At 42.4% G+C, this 22,823-nt stretch overlaps 1 protein-coding gene across 2 annotated transcripts in view; it reads right to left on the bottom strand.

The window, feature by feature from the left end:
• The window catches only part of KIF13B (kinesin family member 13B), a 194,428-nt gene that overhangs the window by 73,390 nt on the left and 98,215 nt on the right, over positions 1–22,823 (bottom strand). For both annotated transcript variants that reach the window (XM_021665164.2, XM_064368766.1), the window contains exons 13-18: positions 18,584–18,718; positions 13,568–13,698; positions 7,440–7,526; positions 5,740–5,930; positions 4,529–4,739; positions 3,514–3,676 (exon numbers count right to left, since the gene is read on the bottom strand). In XM_021665164.2, the coding sequence (XP_021520839.2) occupies positions 3,514–3,676; positions 4,529–4,739; positions 5,740–5,930; positions 7,440–7,526; positions 13,568–13,698; positions 18,584–18,718 (918 nt within the window). The remainder of the gene's footprint in view (positions 1–3,513; positions 3,677–4,528; positions 4,740–5,739; positions 5,931–7,439; positions 7,527–13,567; positions 13,699–18,583; positions 18,719–22,823) is intronic.

A 22,823-nucleotide genomic window follows, 5' to 3' on the forward strand; every position in this document is an offset into this window, starting at 1 on the left:
TGTGTGTGTGTGTGTGTGTATATACATATATATATATATATAGAGAGAGAGAGAGAGAGAGAGAGAGAGAGAGAAAGAAGTTTTTAAAGAGATAGCACCTCACTCTGTTACCCAGGCTGGAGTGCAGTGGCATATCATAGCTCACTGCAGCCATGAACTCCTGGGCTCCAGTGATCCTCCTGCCTCAGCCTCCAAAGTAATTAGGACCACAGGTGCATGCCACTACACCCAGCTAATTTTGCTAGGTTTTTTTTTTTTTTTGCAGAGACAGGTTTTTCTATATGGCCAGGGCTGGTCTGCAACTCCTGGTCTCAAGCAATCCTCCTGCCTCAGCCTCCTAAGATGCAGGGATGATAGCCATGAGCCACCATACCCAGCCACATTTAAATTTTGACTGTAGAAGAATATGATTAAGTTTAAAACCCAAAAGATGACATTTTAACAGGAAGTTGAAATAAACACAGTTTATTCAGGGCACCATATGACCACAGTGTATCAATGGGGAGAGAGTCACAGCATCAAATGGCAAGGGGAAGTTTGCTGTTCATGGGGAACAAATGTCCCTTTAACTCTCAGAGTGTGAATTATGGTTTATTGTAGTGGACGGTATCTCCATGAGGTATAAAACTTGAAATAGTTAAAAGAGTAAACTGAAAAGTGCTCCATTTACCCATGTGGAAGCAATAAATGATACCAGTTTCCAAATACGCATTGTTTGGGTTTCTTATTAAGATCATACAGAATTAGATGGAGGCAGTGCTCACACCACATCATGACCATGCCAAATGCCACTGAGTTGTTGACTTTAAAATAGTAATATCTGTTATGCAAATTTCACCCCCTCCAAAAAAGTATGCTCTGAAGTTTTTCCAGCTTATAAGAGCAACGCGGACTTTTTTCAGAGCAGAAGAACTTGAGCATTTTTAAGGTAGAAAAAATTTTAGAACTTTTAAAAACCACAAAGTTTAAAAAAAAAAAGCCCCTATACATTTCCCCCACAGAGACATACCTACTGATTATCTAATCAATTTAGGTTTACTGACTTAATTTTTCAACTGTTCTACTTAGAACTTAAGGGAACTATGAAATCCATTGATGTTTCATTAGCATCTTGCCTACAATCATTTTCTAAGAAACAAAATTTAAATAATAAAACAAACATTTGAGAATTCTTACAGTCAAAATGTGATTTTGTCGTTTTTTTGTTTTTTAATTGAGATGGAGTTTCTTTTTGTCGCCCAGGCTGAGGTTCGGTGGCCTGATCTCAGCTCACTGCAACCTCCACCTCCAGGGTTCAAGTGATTTTCCTGCCTCAGTCTCCTGAGCAGCTGGGATTACAGGCACCCACCATCACGCCTGGCTAATTTTTATATTTTTAATAGACACAGAGTTTCAACATGTTGGCTAGGCTGGTCTCAAACTCCTGACCACAAGTGATCCGCCCACCATGGCCTCCCAAGGTGCTGGGATTACAGGCGTGAGCCACCAGCTTGGCCATCTTATAGTCAAAATTAAGGGCCCTACTACCTTATATTCAGCCAGCCAGTGAATAAACACAAAACTCCCATTTGTGACCTGTGCGGGTAGTGGCTTTTCTAGGGGAGAATGCTGGACCTGGGACTAAATAGCAATGGGCATTACGATGCAGCTACCATAACTTGGCCCTCTTGCAAAATTAGAAGGAAGAAAAAAATAATCAGCAGATAGAGTCTTCACAGAATGGACAGGACATATAAATACATAACAGTTTTCAAATACCAAAAAATAGTCTTTGTTGCACTAAAGACTGCAGACTCAGCCTAATGAAGGAGACTATCTCCTAGGAAATGCCTCCTTGTCCAGCTCCTCTCTCTGGCTGACATCTAAAAATACCAATCTATTTAAATCAATACTAACAGAGAATTAGTAGGTGTCTGTTAAAAATGGCTCCTTCACTCCAGCAATGGAGTCAGCTCTACCAGCAAAAGACACAGCCCCAGTGAACACAGCACTGGATGGAGGGCAGGAGAGAGATGTCAAGTGACATGAGTTACTTCTGGTTGTTGACATGGCAACCCCAACACAGAACCACACTTTTCAACAACAAAGCCCAAAACAGGTTACAGAGAAAAGGGCTGCAGTCATGCTTAATGGGGAAAAAATGTTCAGGTTTCTGCTTTTTTCAACTCGTACACCACAGAATGAAACATGACCTTGAACTTCTCAGCCTTCAAGAAGAAACTAGGTCCCGAATCTTTTGCTTGTGACTGGCCTTCCTCTTCTGTTTTTGATGAGTCCTACTGTACCTAGACTTTGCCCTACAAATACTATCAAGTTCTAATTAAGTACAATCTTTCAAAATGCACACAGAGTATACAAAAACAATTATCTATAAAGTAATAATCTTATCACATTTATAATACCATTCTCAAAACAATAAGAATCATATTTGCCAAATATCTACTCTGCATAAAACGTTGACCTCAATGCTATGACATCATAGGGAAAGAAAGATGTAATCCTTGCTGTCAAATTAGAATATCTACCTGTAATCCCAGCACTTTGGAAGGCCAAAGCAGGTGGATCACTTGAAGTCAGGAGTTTGAGACCAGCGTGGCCAACATGGCGAAAATACTAAAAATACATCTCTACTAAAAATACAAAATTTAGCTGGGTGTGGTGGCGCACACCTGCAATCCCAGATACTCAGGAGGCTGAGGCAGAAGCAGCACTTGAACGCAGGAGGCAGAGGTTGCAGTGAGCCAAGATCACACCACTGCATTCTAGTCTGGGTGACAGAGCAAGACTCCATCATCAAAAAATAAAAAAATAGAATATCTAAGACGAACTGATTAAAGCTTTGCTGTGTTGACTACTGTAGGACAAACAGAACACATGGACTCACAAGAAATTAATCTGAATAGAAAATTCTACCTAATCCGTCACATCATGTATGAACATGATCAAGAGCTAGGAAAGAACCTCAAAAAAAGAAGGAAAAAAAAACTGAACGGCAAAGATAGAAGACTGCGATGGGACTTTCCCCCTACATTTTATTAAACTTATTATATCAAAAAAAAGTGTGATCCTGAATACATACATGATGGAACTAATGAAGAGTTTTACAGAGCAAGCTATTCGAAGGAGAAAATAACATAAGCAAAATGAACACATAACTTGGGGGGAAGTGGGAATAGAATGGTAACATAAGGAAGGAAAAAAAGACACTTGGGGAAAATTAATCAGTAAAGACTTCTAAGAAAGTACTGAAACAGACCTGAAGAAAGCAAGCTGAGTGAAATGAACCATCAGGGCCAGGTGAGATGGAGAGCATATTCCCCTAGCAGATAAAATATACATACACTCAAAGGCAGAGAATGAAGAGGAAGTCAATTCTACCCAAAAGCAAGGAGAACAAAGGATCTAGACTTGGGGCGGGTATAGACAGGGATCTGAAGCTTCAGTAACACCAGGAAACATCAGGCGATCTTATCCAATGAGATCTTAGTTTTTTTCAAGGAATGGCAACCTCACCTTCCTGTTGGCATCCAGGCTGGAGGCTGGAATCTGTAGGGTAACTTTGTATTCTGTCCTTTTATCCAGCTCCTCGGCAATGTAATTAGCTTCTCTCACCAATAAATTGGCCTTAACAATTTGTTCCCTCAGCCTCATCAGGCTGTTATTCAACGTTGCTTCTCTTAAAAAAATAAAGACGGGTTCGAGGTAGGGAAGAGATAACACAAAGCAGCTCGTCAGAGAATCATACAGCAGTAGTGCATCGATGCCAAAGCGTGGACCAAGCCTTCCCATGGTGGTCTGCACTCAGGGACTGTGTTGCTGACACCGACCACGCACACGCTTGAATCTTACTACACGAAAAGCACTGGCACGCAGCCACACAACAAGCTGGCCCTAGATAAGGGCAGTGCCCCATAAACCTGCCCGTGCATGCAAATCACCAGGGGATCTTCATCAACTCAAGATTTTGTCTGGGCAGGTCTGAGGTGGGGGCCTGAAATCCTGTATTTCTATCAATCTCCAGGTGAAAGGGAATCTGCCTGCCGACCAAACTTAAATAATATGAGGTCTGCGACCATGGGATAAGGCATTTCAATGCAACGCTAATTAGCCCCTGCAGAAATCAAGCTTGTAATCTTCCTCTCATGGGCACCATGCTTTACCTACCTGAGCTAATCAGTTCAGATAACCAACTTTCTGTTTTTCTAAAAATCATCTACCCAACCTTCAGAACGCAAAGCATAATGCAATGATAATGTGTACTTCTGTATCCAAATCCAAAGGCTAGACAAACTGAAGGTGGAACAGCACCTAACATCAACAGTTTTAAATAAAGCCCAATATAAATGGGCAATTCCCCTACTTTTCAAAAAAAGAAAAAATGCAAAGTGGTTTTTGGCCGTAACACTTATCTTTTAATATAATTCTTTTGTAAGCACCGTCTCAATGTTCCCACTCGACACTTTCCCTAGGTGGGTTAGCGGTGGTGAGACTGAGCTACACATGTAAGAAGCCCCTCTGTGCCGCCTACCTCTCTTCGGCCCACTGTCTTAAGCGTTGCTGAGCGCTGGGCGAGTGGAAAGAAAACCTGTCGATGCTCCGGGAGTTCTGCTTCTCGGGCGACAGTCTTCTCCGGAGCTGCTCCAATTCGTGCTCATACATAAGCCTCTGGCGCTCCAGTGCAGATCGTTTTTCTTCTTCATGCTGTTGTTCTAGGCTGTTTAATATGGACTGCATTGGATCTAAACACATTTTTTAAAAAGATAAATAATGATCGAAAGGTACAACATAATAAACTTCAAATGTTGTTCTATGTGGTAACGTTGTTCGTCATCTTAACTATACCCTCTAACTAATACCATTGAAGACAATTTGGCGTAAACAGCTTTCCTTACTTCCAATCACTTACGTTGTTCTCTATTCTCAGTTAGACATATCCTCAACCATCTTCTCTGTAGAAAAAGCAGGTCTATCATATGTTCTACATATAACCTAAGACATGGTGAATCCTCCATAAATATAATCATAAGCCAGTGGCAGGCAAGTTTCTAAAGCAGAGAGATTTGGCCAGGTGAGGTGGCTCATGTCTGTGATCCCAGCATTTTGGGAAGCCAAGGCGGGCGGATCACCTGAGGTCAGGAGTTTGAGACCAGCCTGGTCAACATGGCGAAACCTCGTCTCTACTGAAAATATGAAAGTTAGCCAGGAATGGTGGCATGCACGCTTGTCACCCCAGCTACTCAGGAGGCTGAGGCAGGAGAATCGAGTCACTATAACCTGGTAGGTGGAGGTTGCAGGACGCCCAGATCGTGCCACTGCACTGTAGCCTGGGCAACAGAGCAAGACTGTCTCAAAAAATTAAAATAAAATAAACCAGAGAGATTCTGTCTATGAGAACAAAGTGATCTGACTATATATTAAGGCAGAACATTTTGATAAGTATAAATTAAAGCCAAAGACACAAAATAATACAGAGAAGCCACATAAAGATTTTCTTTTTTGTTAACATTTAAAATGTCTCAATCGTAAACATTTTTAACACTACCATCTTTTGTTTCTTTTTTTTTTTAAAGAGAGAAGGTCTTGCTATGTTGCCCAGGCTGAAGAGCAGTGGGTTATTTACAGGCACAATCTTGGCTCACTGCAGCCTGGAACTCCAATCTTCAATTCAGAAGATCACTTGAGCCCAGGAGTGATCTTGAACCTCGAACAGACTCTCAAGCACACATTCGACTTGCTCACCATTGTTGCCCAGGGCCTTCATGGTGACCTCCATCTGTGCGTATTCGTAATTGAAGTTAATTTCACTGGACACCTCGCTGGAAGAGTCGCCGTCTACATCCAGCTGCTCAGAACTGTTATCATTTTTCATGGAGGGGTCCTGGTCCTCATCCTCTCGTTCTGCTTTCTTTTTCTTTTTAGGCAAATTAATCCTTGGCAGGGGAAAGAGTATTGTTTTCTAAAGTTAAGATAGGCACTTACTCATTTCATTCGTTAAGTACTGGCATCTGCTAGAAGCCAAGTGGATACCATGTAAGTACAAGGCAATTACTGCACTCAGGAAGTGGATAATCTACTTGAAGAAATAAGGCACTCATGTGCCAGCAAAAACGTACAGCAGAAAGTGTGACACTAGGCCACACGCCTGTGACAAGTTCAGAGTTAAAGGAAAGCTGAGGACACTTTCAGAGCAAGGTGATGAAGTAAGGTGAGACAGGAGATAATCAGTTGAACTCAGTATTCACAAATAAGGAGAAAGCAGGGTAGAGGGAACAGCGTGGGAAACGATGTGAAAATGGAAATGTTCATATTCCCCAGAGAAATGAGTAAAACGACGGGACACACAAAATTTGTATAGCACACTAGAGATAAAGCTGGAAAGATCAACTTAATCCAAACGATGACGGTTTTGAACACGAAGCAAAGCAGTTTACACATCATTTAATTTGGGAAGGAAAAAAATGCTCGATGCTCTTTGTGCCTATCTACCCTTTTCTCAGTAACCAAAATATCCCTGGCCCACCGCAAAGGATGTTTATTAGCTACAGAAAAGTCAGTGTGACATCTGGAGCACACTGACCAGTGACAGTAAGAAGAGACCAGGATGTTACCTTTATATAGTATCCAGCCTGCCTGCCTTGCCAACGCAACATCAATTTTGTTTGGGAAACCATATGTACAGCCCCGGGTTAGACAGTCTTTCTCAGCCCCCGGTGCAGCTAAGAGGCAAATTCTAGCAAAGGAGACAGAAGGAGAAGATTGCTGGGGACTCTGGGAAGGCTTCTGCTTTTTCGGACGAAGAAGACAGTCAGGGTTAGTGCAGCCATGGTTCTCCTTTTTCTTCCTGTACCTGAATGCTGCTTTGACGGCAGTGTAGCATGGCCAACTATAGGCCATAGAGAGATGCCAAGACTGACCAGACTTTAGCCATGACTTTTTTTGAGAGGCTTAGCCAACACTAACAACCATGTTCCTTCAGATTTCCGGTTCTGTCAGGGAAACAAATGATCTGTCTAACCCATTACAGTAAAATTTGCCATGACTTACAGCTGAAAAGAATTCCTAAAAGAAATACCAACCTTATTTGATAGATAAGGAGACGAAAACCACAACTACTTTTCAGTAAAAAATAAACAAAAAGATAAACATGTCAGAAAAACACTAATAAATTCTTACACTACATGGCAAAAGAATCATCTTCTATTGGGAAATACTATGTAGGTAAACTCAACATTTTTGCAAAGTGTATTGTTTATATGACCATAGGGTTCAGACCATATACAGTGAACGAACATACACATATATATGATACACATGCAGCAAATATATACACACACACACAGTAACACAATTGTAGAGCTGGGTTTACTTTTAATATGTATTTTCTATTTCAGAGCACAATCTTCAAAAATCTCCTTTTAGGGACATGAACGACATCATACCTGAAGAAATGGTTGTTTCCCCACAATATCCGGTCCCCATGGTGTAGCTGTATTGGACTGGAGACAGACGACCCATTTACAAATGTTCTGTAAGGAGAAGAGATCAAACATGAACGATGAGTACAGTATCACGTCTTCTGCTTTAATTTTCCATTAACACAGAGATGCAGTTCCTAGGGAAAACCATCACTCCCCCCAATACAACCTGTTCTTGGTGAATTTTAATATTTGCATTTACTCCTTTGCTGACTTCCCTAAAATGTTTATGGTACAAAGCACAGGCACATCTCATTTTACTGTGCTTTGCTTTATTGTGCTTTGCAGATACTGTATTTTTTACAAATTGAAGGTTTGCGGCCATCCTATGTTGAGCAAGGCTATGGGAGACACTTTTCAAACAGCATGTGTTCACTTCACATATGTCATGGAGATCTGTGATTAGGGACCTTTGACAGCACCTCTCTAACTGTTCTGGGACATTGTGAACTGTACCCATGGAAAATGGTAAACTTAATAAATGCAGTATGGGTTTGGATGCTCTCCCTCTCCTCGGGTCTCTTTATTCCCTGAGACACAACAATACTGAGTTAGGCTAAGTAAGTAACAACTACAATATCCTCTAACTGTGAAAGGAAGAGTCACACATCTCTCAAAAGGTGGAAATGATTAGGTTTAGTGAGGAATCACCTCGAAAACCAAGAAAGGACGAAAGCCAGGCCTCTTGTACCAACAGTTGGGCAACTTGTGAGTGTACATGAAAAGTTCCTGAAGGAAATTAAAGGTGCTTCTCCAGTGAATACATGAATGGTAAGGCAGAACAGCCTTCCTGCTGATGGAGAGAAAGTTCAGTGGTCTGGACAGACAATCAATCCAGCCACAATATGCCCTCGACCCAACCCTAATCCAGAGTGAGGTCCTAACTCTCTTTAATTCTATAAACTTAGAGACATGAGAAGCAACAGAAGAAAAGTTGAAAGCTAGCAGAGGCTGGTTCTTGAGGTTTCAGGCAAGACGGTATCTCCCTAACATAAAAGTACAAGATGAAGCAGCAAGTGCTGATGTAGAAGCTGCAGCAAGATCACGGATGAGATTTTCAATGTAGATGAAACAGACTTCTATCGGAAGAAGATGCCATCTAGAACTTTATCAGCCAGGGAAGAGAAGTCAATGCCTGGCTTCCAAGTTCAATGGCAGGCTGACTCTCTTAGAGGATAATGTAGCTGGTGATTTAAAGTTGATGCCAACACTTCCATTCTATAAATCCTAGGGCCCTTAAGAATTATGCTAAATCATCTCTGCCTGTGCTCTGCAAATGGAACCAAGCCTGGACGACTGCATGTCTGTTTACATCACAGTTTGCTGAATATTTTAAGCCCACTGTTGAGACCTAATGCTCAGAAGATTCCTTTCAAAAAATTACTGCTCATTGATAATGTACCTGAACAACCCAAGAGCTCTGATGGAGATGTTCAAGGATATTAATGTTGTTTTCATGCCTGTTAACACAATATCCACTCTGCAGGCCATAGATCAGGAAGTAATTTTGACTTTCAAGTCTTATCATTTAAACAATACATTTCATAAGGCTATAGCTGCTATAGACAGTGATGCCTCTAATGGATCTTGGCAAAATAAGTTAAAAACCTTCTGGAAAGGATTCACCATTCTAAGATGCCATTAAGAACATTTGTGATGTTGGGCTTAGTGGCTCATGCCTGTAATCCCAGCACTTTGGGAGGCCAAGGTGTGTAGATCAAGAGGTCAGGAGTTCAAGACCAGCCTGACCAATATGGTGAAACCCCGTCTCTACTAAAAATACAAAAATTAGCTGGGTATGGTGGCGCTCACCTGTAGTCCCAGCTACTTGGGAGGCTAAGACAGGAGAATCACTTGAGCCCGGGAGGTGGAGGTTGCAGTGAGCCAAGATCGTGGCCCTGCACTTCAGCCTGGGTGACAGAGTGAGACTCCATCTCCAAAAATATAAAAAGAACATTTGTGATTCACAGGAGGAAGGAACAATATCTACATTAACAGGAATGTGGAAGGAGTCCAACCCTCATGGATGACTTTGAAGGGTTCCAGACTTCAGAGGAGGAAGGAACTGCAGGTGTGGTGGAAATAGCAAGAGAACTAGAGTAAGAAGTGGAGCCTGAAGATGTGGTTGAACTGCTGTGATCTCAAGATAAAACATTAGTGGGTAAGTTGATTCATATAAATGAGCAAAGAAAATGATTTCTTGAGATGGAATCTACTCCTGGTGAAGAATCTGTGAACACTGCTGAAATGACAACAGAGGGTTTAGAATTTTCCAGAAACTTAGTTGATAAAGCAGTGTCAGGGTTCAAGAAGACTGACCTCAATTCTGAAAAGAAGTTCTACCATGGGTAAAATGTTACTAATCAGCAACGCATGCTACAGAGAAATCTTTCTTGAAAGGAAAAGTCCATCAAGGTGGCAAACTTCACTGCTGTCTTATTTTAAGAAATCGCCACAGCCACCCTAACCTTCAGCAACCACCACCTTGATCAGTGAGCAGCCACCAACATGGAAACGAGACCTTCCTGCAGCAAAAAGGCTACCACCTGCGCTCCGATCATATTTTACCAACAAAGTCTTTTTTTAAACTTATAAAAAGACAGAGCCTTGCTCTGCAGCTCAGGCTGGAGTGCAGTGGCGCAATCTCAGTTCACTGAAACCTCCACCTCCCAGGTTCAGGTGATTCTCCTGCCTCAACCTCCTGAGTAGCTGGAATTACAGGCATGTGCCACCACATGTGTCTCTAACGACTCATAGAGACAGGGTCTTGCCATGTTGGCCAGGCCAGTCACAAACTCCTGACCTTGTCAAGTGATCTGCCCATCTCAGCCTCTCAAAGTGCTAGGATTACAGGCATGAGCCATCGTACCTGGTTGCAAAGCATTTTTTAATTAAGGGATGTATATTGTTTAAGATATAATGCTATGGCACAATTAGTAGACTATAGTGTAAACCTAACTTTTACATGCACTGGGAAACCAAAAATTTGTGTGACTTGCTTTACTGTGTTATTTACTTTACTGTGGAAGTCTGGAACTGAACCTGCAAGGTCTCCAACGTATGCCTGTATATTAGATTATTACCCCCATTTTTCAAAGTTCCAAGTGCTATATAGTTACTTAAGATGTTTATGGTATGAAGTATTAGAGATCAATAAATAGCCTCCATTTTTAAAAGTTCTAAATTTGTTATATAGTATATTAAGGAGTAAGGAGGAAACGGAACCATTACAGCCAATAATGAAAGGATGGTAGCAATATACAACAAAAATAAATATGACCAATCTATATGAATGAAAAGAACCAATCAACTAGACACTAGAAAGGTCTACTGATATCAGTAATGAGAAATGAGACCTATATTAAAGCTCCATAGCAAGGAAAAATGATCACGTCCTATCAACATAAGGAAGATTTATCAGTTCCACTGTGCTGCTTATCTTGATAATGGCATTCAACAGAAGTGTGGGTGGAATACCATGAAAGTAAGAATTTGGAAGGGCAGGAAATAAATAGAAGAGTATGCATAGCATGGTAACAATGATATTCCTGGGACACCAGTGTCATTGTGCCCCTCTCCTGCTGAAGGACTCGTTTACTAAGATATAGGCTATCCAGTACAAATTCTGTTTTTTGGGTTTTTTTTTTTTTTTTGAGACAGAATTTTGCTCTTGTTGCCCAGGCTGGAGTGCAATGGTGTGATCTCGGCTCACTGCAACCTCCACCTCCCAGGTTCAAGCGATTCCTCAGCCTCCTGAATAGCTGGCATCACAGGCATGCACCACCATGCGCAGCCTGGCTAATTTTGTATTTTTAGTTGAGATGGGGTTTCTCCATGTTGGTCAGGCTGATCTCGAACTCCTGAAGTCAGGTAATCCGCCCGCCTCAACTTCCCAACATGCTGGGATTACAGGCATAAGCCACTGTGCCTGGCCCAAATTCTTTAACTTTAAAGGCTCTTCCTCCCACAAGGAAGGCCTCTTAACTCCTGCCAAAAAAAAAAAAAAAAAAAAAAAAAAAAAGGCTTATTTCCTATATACTACACATGATCAACTCTTCCTCCAAATCCAGGCTTCTATCAGTCCTACAACCTGGAGTAAGGTTCCCATTCCTCTCACCCTCCTAATCTTACTCAGTAATCCAAGCCCAGCTGGGTTTCTACTTCCTCTGTAAGAGATGCCAACCACCCCGGCTCTCTTAGTTTCTTTAAACTTAAGAGTATCTTAGTTTCTTTGAACTCTGTAAAGCTATGGAGCATTTACCTGGCGATATAGCATTCATGATTTATATGTATGCATACACGCAAAATCTTATTTCCTATCTAGATTTCATTCACTATATAGGTTTTTAAACACTAAAAGTAACTGATCTTGGCCAGGCGTAGTGGTTTACGCCTGTAATCCAGCACTTTGTGAGGTCAAGGAGGATCACTTGAGCCCAGAAGTTGAAGGCCAACCTGGGCAACATATCAAGACCCTGTATCTACAAAACAAAGTTTTTAAAAGATTAGCTGGGCATGGTATCAAGCACCTGTAGTCCCAGCTACTCAGGAGGACGAGATGGGAGGATCACTGGAGCTCAGGAGTTGGAGGCTGCAGTGAGCTATAACGGCACCACTGTGCTCCAGCCTGGGTGACAGAATAAGGCCCTGTCAAGAAGGGTGAAGGAAAGGATGGAAGGTAAGATGGAAGAAAAGGAGGGAAGGGAAGGGGAGAAAAGAAGGGGAGGGGAGGAAGTTGGGCAGAGAAGGAGGGGAGGAGAAGAGGGTGGAGGCAAAGAGGGGAGGGGAGGCAGGGAGCCAGTGTAAGACAGAAGCTGTTTTAAGATTTGGGCTCTGGGTGGATGACTTCAGAGACAATTTAAGGAGGCAAGTGTTCCACATATGCTGAGTACTGTCAGAAAGTGGGAGTAATCCTATGAATGGGTATTTCACAAAATCGTATCCATTGGTGCAGGGAGCTAGAACAGAATAATGCTGTAATTGGTGAAGTAGCAGTTACTCATATTAGTTCAGAGGAGGGTATTCTTAGGGTGCCACAGTGACCATGTTTTTGTCTGTGCTTAAACGAAATGATGGCGTGGCCTGCTGTATCGTACTGCATCCTGGTCTCGGAGGACCCTTGCCTGAGGCTGGGGTTCTCTGTGATTATTTATGGCCTCATAAAAGCACAGCACAGCTGTGAGGGCCACACCAGCTTCTGCTCCTGTTTTCTCACTTGATCCTTCCCCAGAGCTTGAGAGCTTCTCAATACTTAAAGACTTTATGAATAAAATCAGTGATATTAATGATTTTTTCATATCATAAAATGAAACAAATCAGATCTGAAAGATCAACATAATTCAGTTAACCACTGTCTAACAGTTAGAAGCTGTTATACTCCCAACTCAGTAACAAGGGATAACAGCTTTACGGCTGAAGGAAAAAAAGTGACAAATGTGTAATTCATAAAATGTGGAGCCCCTTCATTCCTCCATGGTGTAGTAACTACCTGTGTACTAGTCTCATATTACACGCCAGGAATGGAGGATCAAAAAAAGAAAGACCCTTGTCCTCAAGCAGCTCACGGTCCAGTGGGGTAATAAGAGTTCACAACCCACAGGCAGACACTGAGAAGCACTGCCATGAGAGGGGGATGGTCCGTACCTCCTAAGGACACTGCATACAGACCAAACAGGGACCTCCCCGCAGGAGATCATGGCAGCACTTAACCCTGCAGGTCCAACAGGGGTCAGCAGGCCCAAGAACTGGCAGGTACAGAGGAGGAGGAGATAAACCCGGGGCTGTAAGGGATTTTCCATCACAGACAGAGGAAAGCCTTCTAGGGCTGTGGTGAGTGAACCAGGAGGCAGCTCAGGGTGTTGGCAGGGGCTCTGATCAAGACTTGATGAGGGCCTAAATACATAAAACCATGGCAGTGCCTATGGAGAGGAAGGAGTGGGTGTGAGGCATTAAAGCTATATGTACGGGGCCCGCCTCACCAACTGGAGAGCTTAATGACATCAACTTAAAGGCAACAAAGGCCACTGTTGCCTCTAGAGTACTTTCTTCCTCTGAAAACTCACGTGATATGAACACTAATTCAAGTACATTACCTGGTGTTCTTCTGAGGAGTCAGCATAACCTGGCCTTCCGATGTGATGTCTATGATGCAGTGTTCAGGAAGAATTCCCATGCCGCACAGCTGGATATCTTGGGAATTTGCTGACCCTATCAATGTATGTTCCTAAGAAAGAATCAAATTCATGATTAATACTGTATTCTTACATGCAGACAACTGAAATCGTTTACACTGAGCCCTCTTACACTGTCTTACCACTTTAGCTAAAATATTTTTTATGTTTATTCTTATTTTATTTTTGAGACGGGATCTCGCTTTATCCCCCAGGCCGGAGTGCAGTGGTGCAATCTCGGCTCACTGCAACCTCCGCTTCCTGGGTTCAAGCTATTCTCCTGCCTCAGACCCCCAAGTAGCTGAGATTTATAGACATGCACCACCATGCCCAGCTGATTTTTTTGTAGTTTTGGTAGAGACAGGGTTTTACCATGTTGGCCACACTGGTCTCGAACTCCTGAACTCAAGTGATCCACCCGCCTCAGCCTCCCAAAGTGTTGAGATTACAGGCGTGAGCCACCACACCTGGCCTAAAAGATTTTTTAAAAGCAAATGGAGCCAAGCATGATTCAAACATGCAAAGCAGGAAGAGAGCTAGATTTGGCCTGTGAAGAGTAGATGATTGACCCTGACCTAGACCAACTCACCCTCTCCCATGGCTTTAAATGCCATCTTCAAATAAACTACATCTCTATCACCAGTCAGGAGCTACATACTTTAGTTCCATTTTTTTCCCCACCTCCACGACCACTATCCCAGTCTTAGTCCCTATTTTTATTTTTTTCACATGGGGTCTTGTTCTGTCACCCAGGCTGGAGTGCAGACACACTATCCATGCTCACTACAACCTCACCCTCCTGGGCTCAAGCAATCTTCCTGTCTCAGTCTTCTGAGTAGCTAAGATCACAGGCAGGCACCACCTAGACCAACTAATCTTTTTTATTTTTTGGAAAGACAGGGTCTCACTGTGTTGCTCAGATTGATCTCAAACTCCTGAGCTCAAGCAATCCTTCCACCTCAGCCTCCCAAAGTACTGAGATTACATGTGTGAGCCACTGTGCCCAGCCTTAGCCACTACTATTTTCTGCCTACTCAGCCTACTTGACACAACCTGGATGCCTGAAGATATGTCAAAGGGAACAAAGGCCAAAGCAAAAGTCTTGTTCCCATCTCCCCCAACCCAACAGAAGTCAATTTCCTTCTCCAAAAACAATGGTACCACCCCTAGTCAGTCAACCGAACGGCTTAGATATGATCCTTGAGTTCTCTTTCTTTCCCTTACAAGCCCATACCCACCCCATGTCATTCAGGGAAAATCTTACAGATTTTTCCCCCAAAGTCTATCAAGAATCAGCTTGTTTTCCCCACCTCCATGATGACATCCTTGATTCAGCCTCCAGGATCTCTTGTCTGTGGATACAGAGCTTCCTACTATGTCTCCATTGCATGATACCCCCTTCCGCTCCCACCACAACAGCTGGTCACGTCATCTTCTATTTAAAACCTTCTAAGATTGGGCCTGGTAGCCCACACCTGTAATCCCAGCACTTTGGGAAGCCAAGGCAGGAGAACTGCTCAAGCACAGGAGATCGAGACCAGCCTGGGCTGGTCCTTGTCTCTACTAAAAAAAAAAAAGATTGAGGCCAGGCACAGTGGCTCATGCCTGTAATCCCAGCACTTTGGAAGGCTGAGGTGGGCAGATCACTTGAGGTCGGGAGTTTGAGACCAGCCCGGTCAACATGGTGAAACCCTGTATCTACTAAAAATACAAAAAAATTAGCCAGGCATGGTAGTGCACACCTGTAATCCCAGCTACTTGGGAGGCTGAGGTAGGAGAAGTGCTTGAACCTGGGAGGCAGAGGTTGCAGTGAGCTGAGATCAAGCCACTGGCATTCCAGCCTGAGCGACAGAGCAAGATCCCATCTCAAAAAAAAAATTTTTTTTTAAATGACGCAGAAAGATCACTTGAATCCAGGAGACTGAGGCTGCAATAAGCCATGATTGTGCCACTGCACTGTCACCTGGGTGACAGAGAGAGACTGTGCCTCAAAAAAATAAAATAAAAATAAGTAAGACTAAAACCTTCTAGTGGCTTCTCTCTGAACTTCCAATAAAGTCCAAATTGTCACCCAGGCTTACGAAGCATTCTACAACCTGCCCCTGCCTATCTCTGCCTGACACTCACTCCCACCATCTCCCCCTCACAGAGCACGTGCCAGCCACATGGGCCTTCCATCTGTTCTTGGAGCACACTGAACCTATTTCCATCCTAATGCCTTTTACTAGCTGTTTCCTCTGTCTGAAACGTTCTTCCCCTGATCCTGATATGGGTCATTTCTTATCATTTCTATCTCAGCTTTTAATGTCACATCCTCAGGGAGCTGTTTCCTGAGTTCACAATTAGAAAAAGCCACTGTCATCCTGCCCTCTTTTAACTCCTTCCATGGACTGACTGACTGTGGGTTGACTGTGCATCTTGTATTCCAAGCACTTAACCAATGACTGGCATATGTAGGCATTAAATAAATATAAAATAAAAATAAATGCACAATCATTTCCCTTTGTGTGCCCAGGTAATCAAAATAAGACAAAGTTAATCAGGGACAGCATCTCAGTCTCTTTATTGATAGATGAGTATAATGGTTCTAAAGTATGCTACTATAAAGTATTCCAGGATAAAGAAAGGGGGTGTATATTCCAGAAGAGTAAGAGAACTGTACAACTGGAACTAGAAAGAACTTCAGAGATGTTTTAATCCAATGCCTTCACTTACACATGGAGTGGCTTAAGTCATCCAGAGATGTGAAGTCATCTGCCCAGCATCTAAATTGACTATTGAATTTTAAGGCAAAGAAATAAAAATGCTCAGCCTCCAAATTCTACCATCCCACATCATGGTATCACTTTACTGAAGCAAAAACTGTCTTTGGGCTGAGATCTTCCTTTTAAATGTGCTTTGTCTTGAAGATATGCTTGGTTTGGGGTTAGCTTGGGCAGTCAAGAAATCAACACTGCCTCAGACTCTGCCAAACAGGGCTGGCCACACAGCCAGAAACAGAACCCAAACACCTCCACACAAGATGACCAGAAACATTTGATGACTCTCCAGACATCTTTAAACAGCTTCTTTGTTTGTTTTTAGTCAAGGAGCAGATATGAATCAGAGTTTTTTTCTTGATGTGTGTGTTTGTGTGTCCCAATTTAAACTATGTTACAATGGAAAGAAAAAGAATTTCTAGTTCTGAGAAATGAAAAGGACAGCATACTCAGGTCCTATTCTAACATCGCATGTCCTCCCATTGAGTACTACTATTGAGTAGTCAGCTCATTAGCTCATGAGTCACACTCATATGAATATCCTGACTCAAAATGCTGCCAGCACTGTTCAGAAGCAAAGTAAGTAATGTGACAATACAACATTTTTTTTTTTCTTTGAGACAGAGTCTGGCTCTATCACCCAGGCTGGAGTGCAGTGGCATGATCTCAGCTCACTGCAACCTCCACCTCTTGGGTTCAAGTGATTCGTCTGCCTCAGCCTCCCAAGTAGCTGGGACTACAGGTGTGTACCACCACCCCTGGCTAATTTTTATGTTTTTAGTAGAGAAAGAGTTTCATCATGTTGCCCAGGCTGGTCTCAAATTCCTGATCTCAAGTGATCTATCCACCTCAGCCTCCCCAAGTTCTGGGATTATAGGTATGAGCCACTGTGCCCAGCTGATAATACACCATTTTTTAATAGGCAAAGACAGTATGTGTATAATAAACCATACAGAGTATCAAACAAGAAAGTGGAATGTGGAACCTTTTTTTTTTTTGTATAGTGCTTCTGTTTATGAAGTGCTTCTGTATCTCCAACCCTCACAGAAACCTGGCAAACCAGCCTGAGACACTTGCCTCCATTTACAAAGGAACTAGATTAGAGGGAGCAAAGGGCTTAGCCAGACTAAAGAGACAGGTCACTCCCTCCCACCCCAGCTTTACTGCCACTGAACCACAGCACCTGACACATGCACACAGGAAAGTATGCATCAAAGACACAGCCTCACACACAGCACGTCAACACACTGCGTAAGAGACTTATTAACAACAGGCCTTCTCAAAATGACACAAAGCCAATACCCCAGGACCTCTCCAGGCTTTTCTGAAATGAAACCACACAATTCTCTTAGAGCTGTTTCCCATGTAGTTAGCTTGTTGCTTTACTTTTCTGGTCACATTCACTGAATCCACATATGTGAGGGGAAAGAAATTGAGTCCTAACCCTTATCATCCCTGTGCTAGAGTGGTGCAGTCCATCATACGTAACAAGTAATTTGTGCTCTGGGCTTGACACAACCCATTCTGGACACTCCTCGAATCTGTGGAGTGTCCAGGCTTCAGGCTTACTCTGAAGTTGTCTCATATCTTACTAACATGTCCCATGATTTACAGATTTCAGTGCATACCAATATTTCTCCTTTTTTCTGTTCCATGCTCTGACTCGCTCAGTCTCTAAGTAACCTACACTTTTAAAAAATAGATTGATAACCTAAATTTTAAAATTTTCCTAAGAGTTACTGGAAACATAAATTTCATACCAACTGGTCCTAAGAACTTTATACATTTCTTGTGAACTAACAAACTGCTCACAAAAGAAAGTGCTTCATATAACCACAAAAGCTTTAATCTTCTAGTCTTTCAAGTCATCAATTTTTAAAGTTATCTACTTAATTCCCTGATACAAGTCTTACTAAATAATGGTAGGAAAGCTATTTAACTTGTTGGAAATCATATCAGAGTATCTTTTTTTATATTGTCAAGTTGAACAACATGAAAGACTAAAAAAGGAAACTGAGCCCAGAAACCCAAGATGGTTCCCTAACTCCAACTTACTCAAATAAAAACAATTTGCTAACTCTGTTTTTTGAGTAGGCATGGTTCCCCAAGTTTACTGAAGTACTGTGAACTATTATCCTATTTCATAACAAGAAACTAGGAGCAAAGCACATTACTTCACCTTCAAATAGTAGACCAGAAGCTCATTCAGAGCTGGATCAGCATTCAGATTAACAAGGAAGCATTTATCATCCCCAACTTTGATGCCCGAAGACTGAAGAGATATTCCAAGACTCTCAAGCTGCTTCTGTCGTTCCTGTAAATGTATCAGAGAAGTATTAATTCCACAGCTATTGAGGCAGCAAGATATCCAAGCGCTTACATTACAATCTTACAGTAATTCAATAGCGTTGTAATTCAAATACATTCTCTTAGGCTATGGCATTACAGATTTATTGCATTTTTCCCTTCTTTCCAAACTATCTAATTTTTATTTCGTTAATTCTATTTTGAAAAATAAAGTCCATTACATATAGTAACTAACTGTACTGGTGAAGTCTGTTTTCACTCTTGAAAATACCCAACATCTTGAATTCATCTTATTTAACTGTGTATATATGAGCAAAGGTGTGTGCACTTTCTTCAACTGGGATCCTTCTTTAACGCCAAGAAGGATCAACACACTCTCCTGCTTGACATCTTCAGCGACCTCCTGGCCAGGATAAAGGCCAAACTCCCTCAATAAAGTTCACAAGGCCCTTCAATCTTGTTTCCTCTCTGGCTTCATGTCTTCTCACTCCTGTCAAACCCGGCACTGCATGCAACAAGCTCCAGGTCCTTGAAAGTGCTAAGAATGTTCTCTGGGCTGGGGGCGGTGGCTCACATCTATGATCCCAACACTGTGGGAGGCCAAGGCGGGCAGATCACTTGAGGTCGGGAGTTCAAGCCAGCCTGGCCAATGTGGTGAAACCCCATCTCTACTAAACATATAAAAATTAGCCAGGTATGGTGACGGGCACCTGTAATCCCAGTTACTTCGGAAAGTGAGGCAGGAGAATCACTTGAACCCGGGAGTTGGAGGCTGCAGTGAGCCGAGACCATGCCACTGCACTCTAGCTTGGGCAACAGAGTGTGACTCTGTTTCAAAAAACGTTCTCTGTGCTCTCTTTAGCTGCAGTGATTTTATACCTCTTTCTTCTACCTGGAGCAGACGTGTTCTACTTGGTAACTGTTTACTGGGCCATTTCTCTCACACGGGACCGCGTGCTGTGTGGGCACGGATCCTATCTTATGTACCGTTGTGCTCCCAGCACTTAGCACAGGGAAGGATACCCGGCAAGCACGTGAAACATCAGTGTGGCGAATTCATCCAAAAACCAACAAACTTGCATACGTACTCAAGCACTGGTTTCATAGTATATGCCTTTCCTTTTTTTGTGCCTGTCTCTGAACCTGTACAATATACAAACATCTGTACATGATAAGGGGATAGGCGTGGCTCTCACAACCAGATGCTCTGTATGACGGTAGTCAGGAGTGGAGAGGGTGTCTTCAACTATGGGTCAATAACAAGTAGCAATGAGTCCACTACCCAAGACCTCTGATTCTGGGGAAGACAAGACAAGCCAAGTCATTTAGCTAGGGCCGCACAGTAAGTGTGCAGCGTGATTAAAATCAAGCTTCACAATTTGCTATTTCTAGGCATACCATCATAATCTATACAATATCTGCAACTCAGTCAATATATCCTGCCTAGAAATACATTACCACAAAATTGAAAGGTGTATATTTTGGTCTTGGGTCTTCAAGTCTTTAAATCAAGTTCTAACAAAAAGAGCTACAGGGTTCTTTTAGAAGTTAACACTAACCATCAGAGTTTTCTGCACTCAATTCCAAGAAGTCATTCTCCTGCCTAGAGTCATGTCCGTAAAATGAAGAAAGTAACTACACTTTTCTCTAAGTTATCGCTGTTACTAGTTAGTACTATTTTACGCTACCTCCCTGTGCACGTTTCTGCCATGTGAGATTTTATAATAGTAAAAACGCTATAAAATTTTTTGTCTAAGCCAAAAAGGGCATAATGGTGGAAAACTGTCAATTCATTACTGCATTTGCCACCAAAAACTTTAAAGTTTTTCATCATCTAAAAAAAATAACAAATGTTTGCAATATCTAGGAATCAGGCTTGAAATACAGTTTACTAATATTATCAAATAGTCCTTCTGACATCAGAGGTTGGTTAACTTTTCCTGTAACATGTCAGATAGTAAATATTCAGTCTTTGTGGGCCATGAGGTCTCTGTCTTATTCCTACTGTTGAAACCACATGTGATACATGAACACAGCTGTACTCCAAAAAATTTTACAAAAGCAAGTGGTGGACCAGGTTTTATTCACATGTATTGTTTGTCAACCCTGATCTAGCTCAAGGTTTTGATTTGACTTAAGTGTGTATCTTTTAATAAGAATATAAAAGATAAAAATAAGGGACAATATAGTATAGTAGATATGGCACTGGAATTAGACAATACTCATCTTGAGTTCTGTTTATGCAAAAATATGATTGAGCATACAACACTAAAAGATAGTCTTTTTTCTTGAGAGCCTTACAAACTCATTAGCAACTAAAACTACACATAACAATTAAAGGATGGTGAAGTACCGCACGATGCATGGGTCAAAGGGTGCAGACAGGCTGTAGGGAATTCCGTGGCAGGGGCATCCGAGGGCTGGCACCCCACAGCAAGATGTTACAGAGCCTGGAGGACCCAGGAGAGTCTGGCTGACTTTCAACCACCCCCAAAATGATGTGAGAAGTCTTTCAAAAAAGAAATTCATTGAATTCAGTTTGCCCGGAATTTCCCAAATTTATCAGCCCATGGACCATGTCAACTGACATGTCTCCAGTCATCTTCCAGAAGACTTATTAATGCTTTGTGGCTCTACTATCAGAAATAGATTTTGGGCCGGGCACGGTGGCTCACGCCTGTAATCCCAGCACTTTGGGAGGCCGAGGCAGGTGGATCACGAGGTCAAGAGATTGAGACCATTCTGGTCAACATGGTGAAACCCCGTCTCTACTAAAAATACAAAAAGTTAGCTGGGCACAGTGGCGCGTGCCTGTAATCCCAGCTACTCAGGAGGCTGAGACAGGAGAATTGCCTGAACCCAGGAGGCGGAGGTTGTGGTGAGCCGAGATCGCGCCATTGCACTCCAGCGTGGGTAACAAGAGCGAAACTCCGTCTCAAAAAAAAAAAAAAAGAAACAGATTTTGGAAGATATCAGTTTGGACTAGGAAGAGGTAAGTGATGAAGAGACCAGGTTTTTTCTTTTCTTTTCCGTTTTTTTTTTTTTTTTTTGAGACGGAATCTCGCTCCGTTGCCCAGGCTGGAGTGCAGTGGCGCAATCTCGGCTTACTTGCAACCTCCACCTCCTGGATTTAAGTGATTCTCCTGCCTCAGCCTCCTGAGTAGCTGGGATTACAGGCATGCACCAGCACGCCCAGCTAATTTTTGTATTTTTAGTATAGACGGGTTTCACCATGCTGGTCGGGCTGGTCTCAAACTCCTGACCTCAGGTGATCCACCCACCTTGGCCTCCCAAAGTGTTAGGATTATAGGCATGAGCCACTGCGCCCAGCCGTGACCAGGTATTTTCAATGAGAGAAGAAAAACATTCAGCAGCACTAAAGCCTGGGGGCTCTGCAAGGTAAGGCACTGAAGGAGCTGTTGAATAAAGTCAGGCAGTGCCCCCAAAAGGGGCCCCTGAGAGGGGAAAAGGGAAGATGCCAACGCGAAGCTCCCCGAGATGCCGGTTCACTTAGACCTGCCCTGTTTTCTATCAGCACAACGACTCATCACAACCAATGTTTACTGTTGGAGCTGCTCAGAATGGCTCACACAAAGTAGCTTCCAAATTGAACAATTATTGGAATGACTTATAATTTATAAAAAAACACACAGATATATGTAATGAGAAACAGTTTATATACGGATCCCTTCTCTGTAATTTGAGGGATATGTTTTAAGATAAGCCAATGCAGGGACACGGATAAACTACGCTGGGCATACCGTGATCTTTAGAGAAGCCAGGTAACAGGGGCCTGCAGATCTCGTATATTCTTCTCTAATTTTTATCTACTTTGAAAATGTCTGCAACAAAAATGTTTTTAAAATCTATTTTAATCCCAGTCTGCACTAATGTAACATCCACTTTATGCTAAGTAACAACAGTAGCATCCTATAACATCTGACACATACGTTGATTTTGGGACAGCACATTTAAAGATGGAATCTACTGACTGAAAACAGACGGAGCAAGTTCTGTATATTCTCTAATACAAGGAACAGTTAAAAACATCAGGGAATTTTAACTTAGAAAAGGAAGAGGAAGAGGCAGAGAGATGACTTTAAACACATGAA

The sequence above is a fragment of the Aotus nancymaae genome, unplaced genomic scaffold, assembly GCF_030222135.1.
Source record: "Aotus nancymaae isolate 86718 unplaced genomic scaffold, 86718_ANA_hifiasm-v0.15.2.pri h1tg000079l, whole genome shotgun sequence".
NCBI classification, from domain to species: Eukaryota; Metazoa; Chordata; class Mammalia; order Primates; family Aotidae; genus Aotus; species Aotus nancymaae.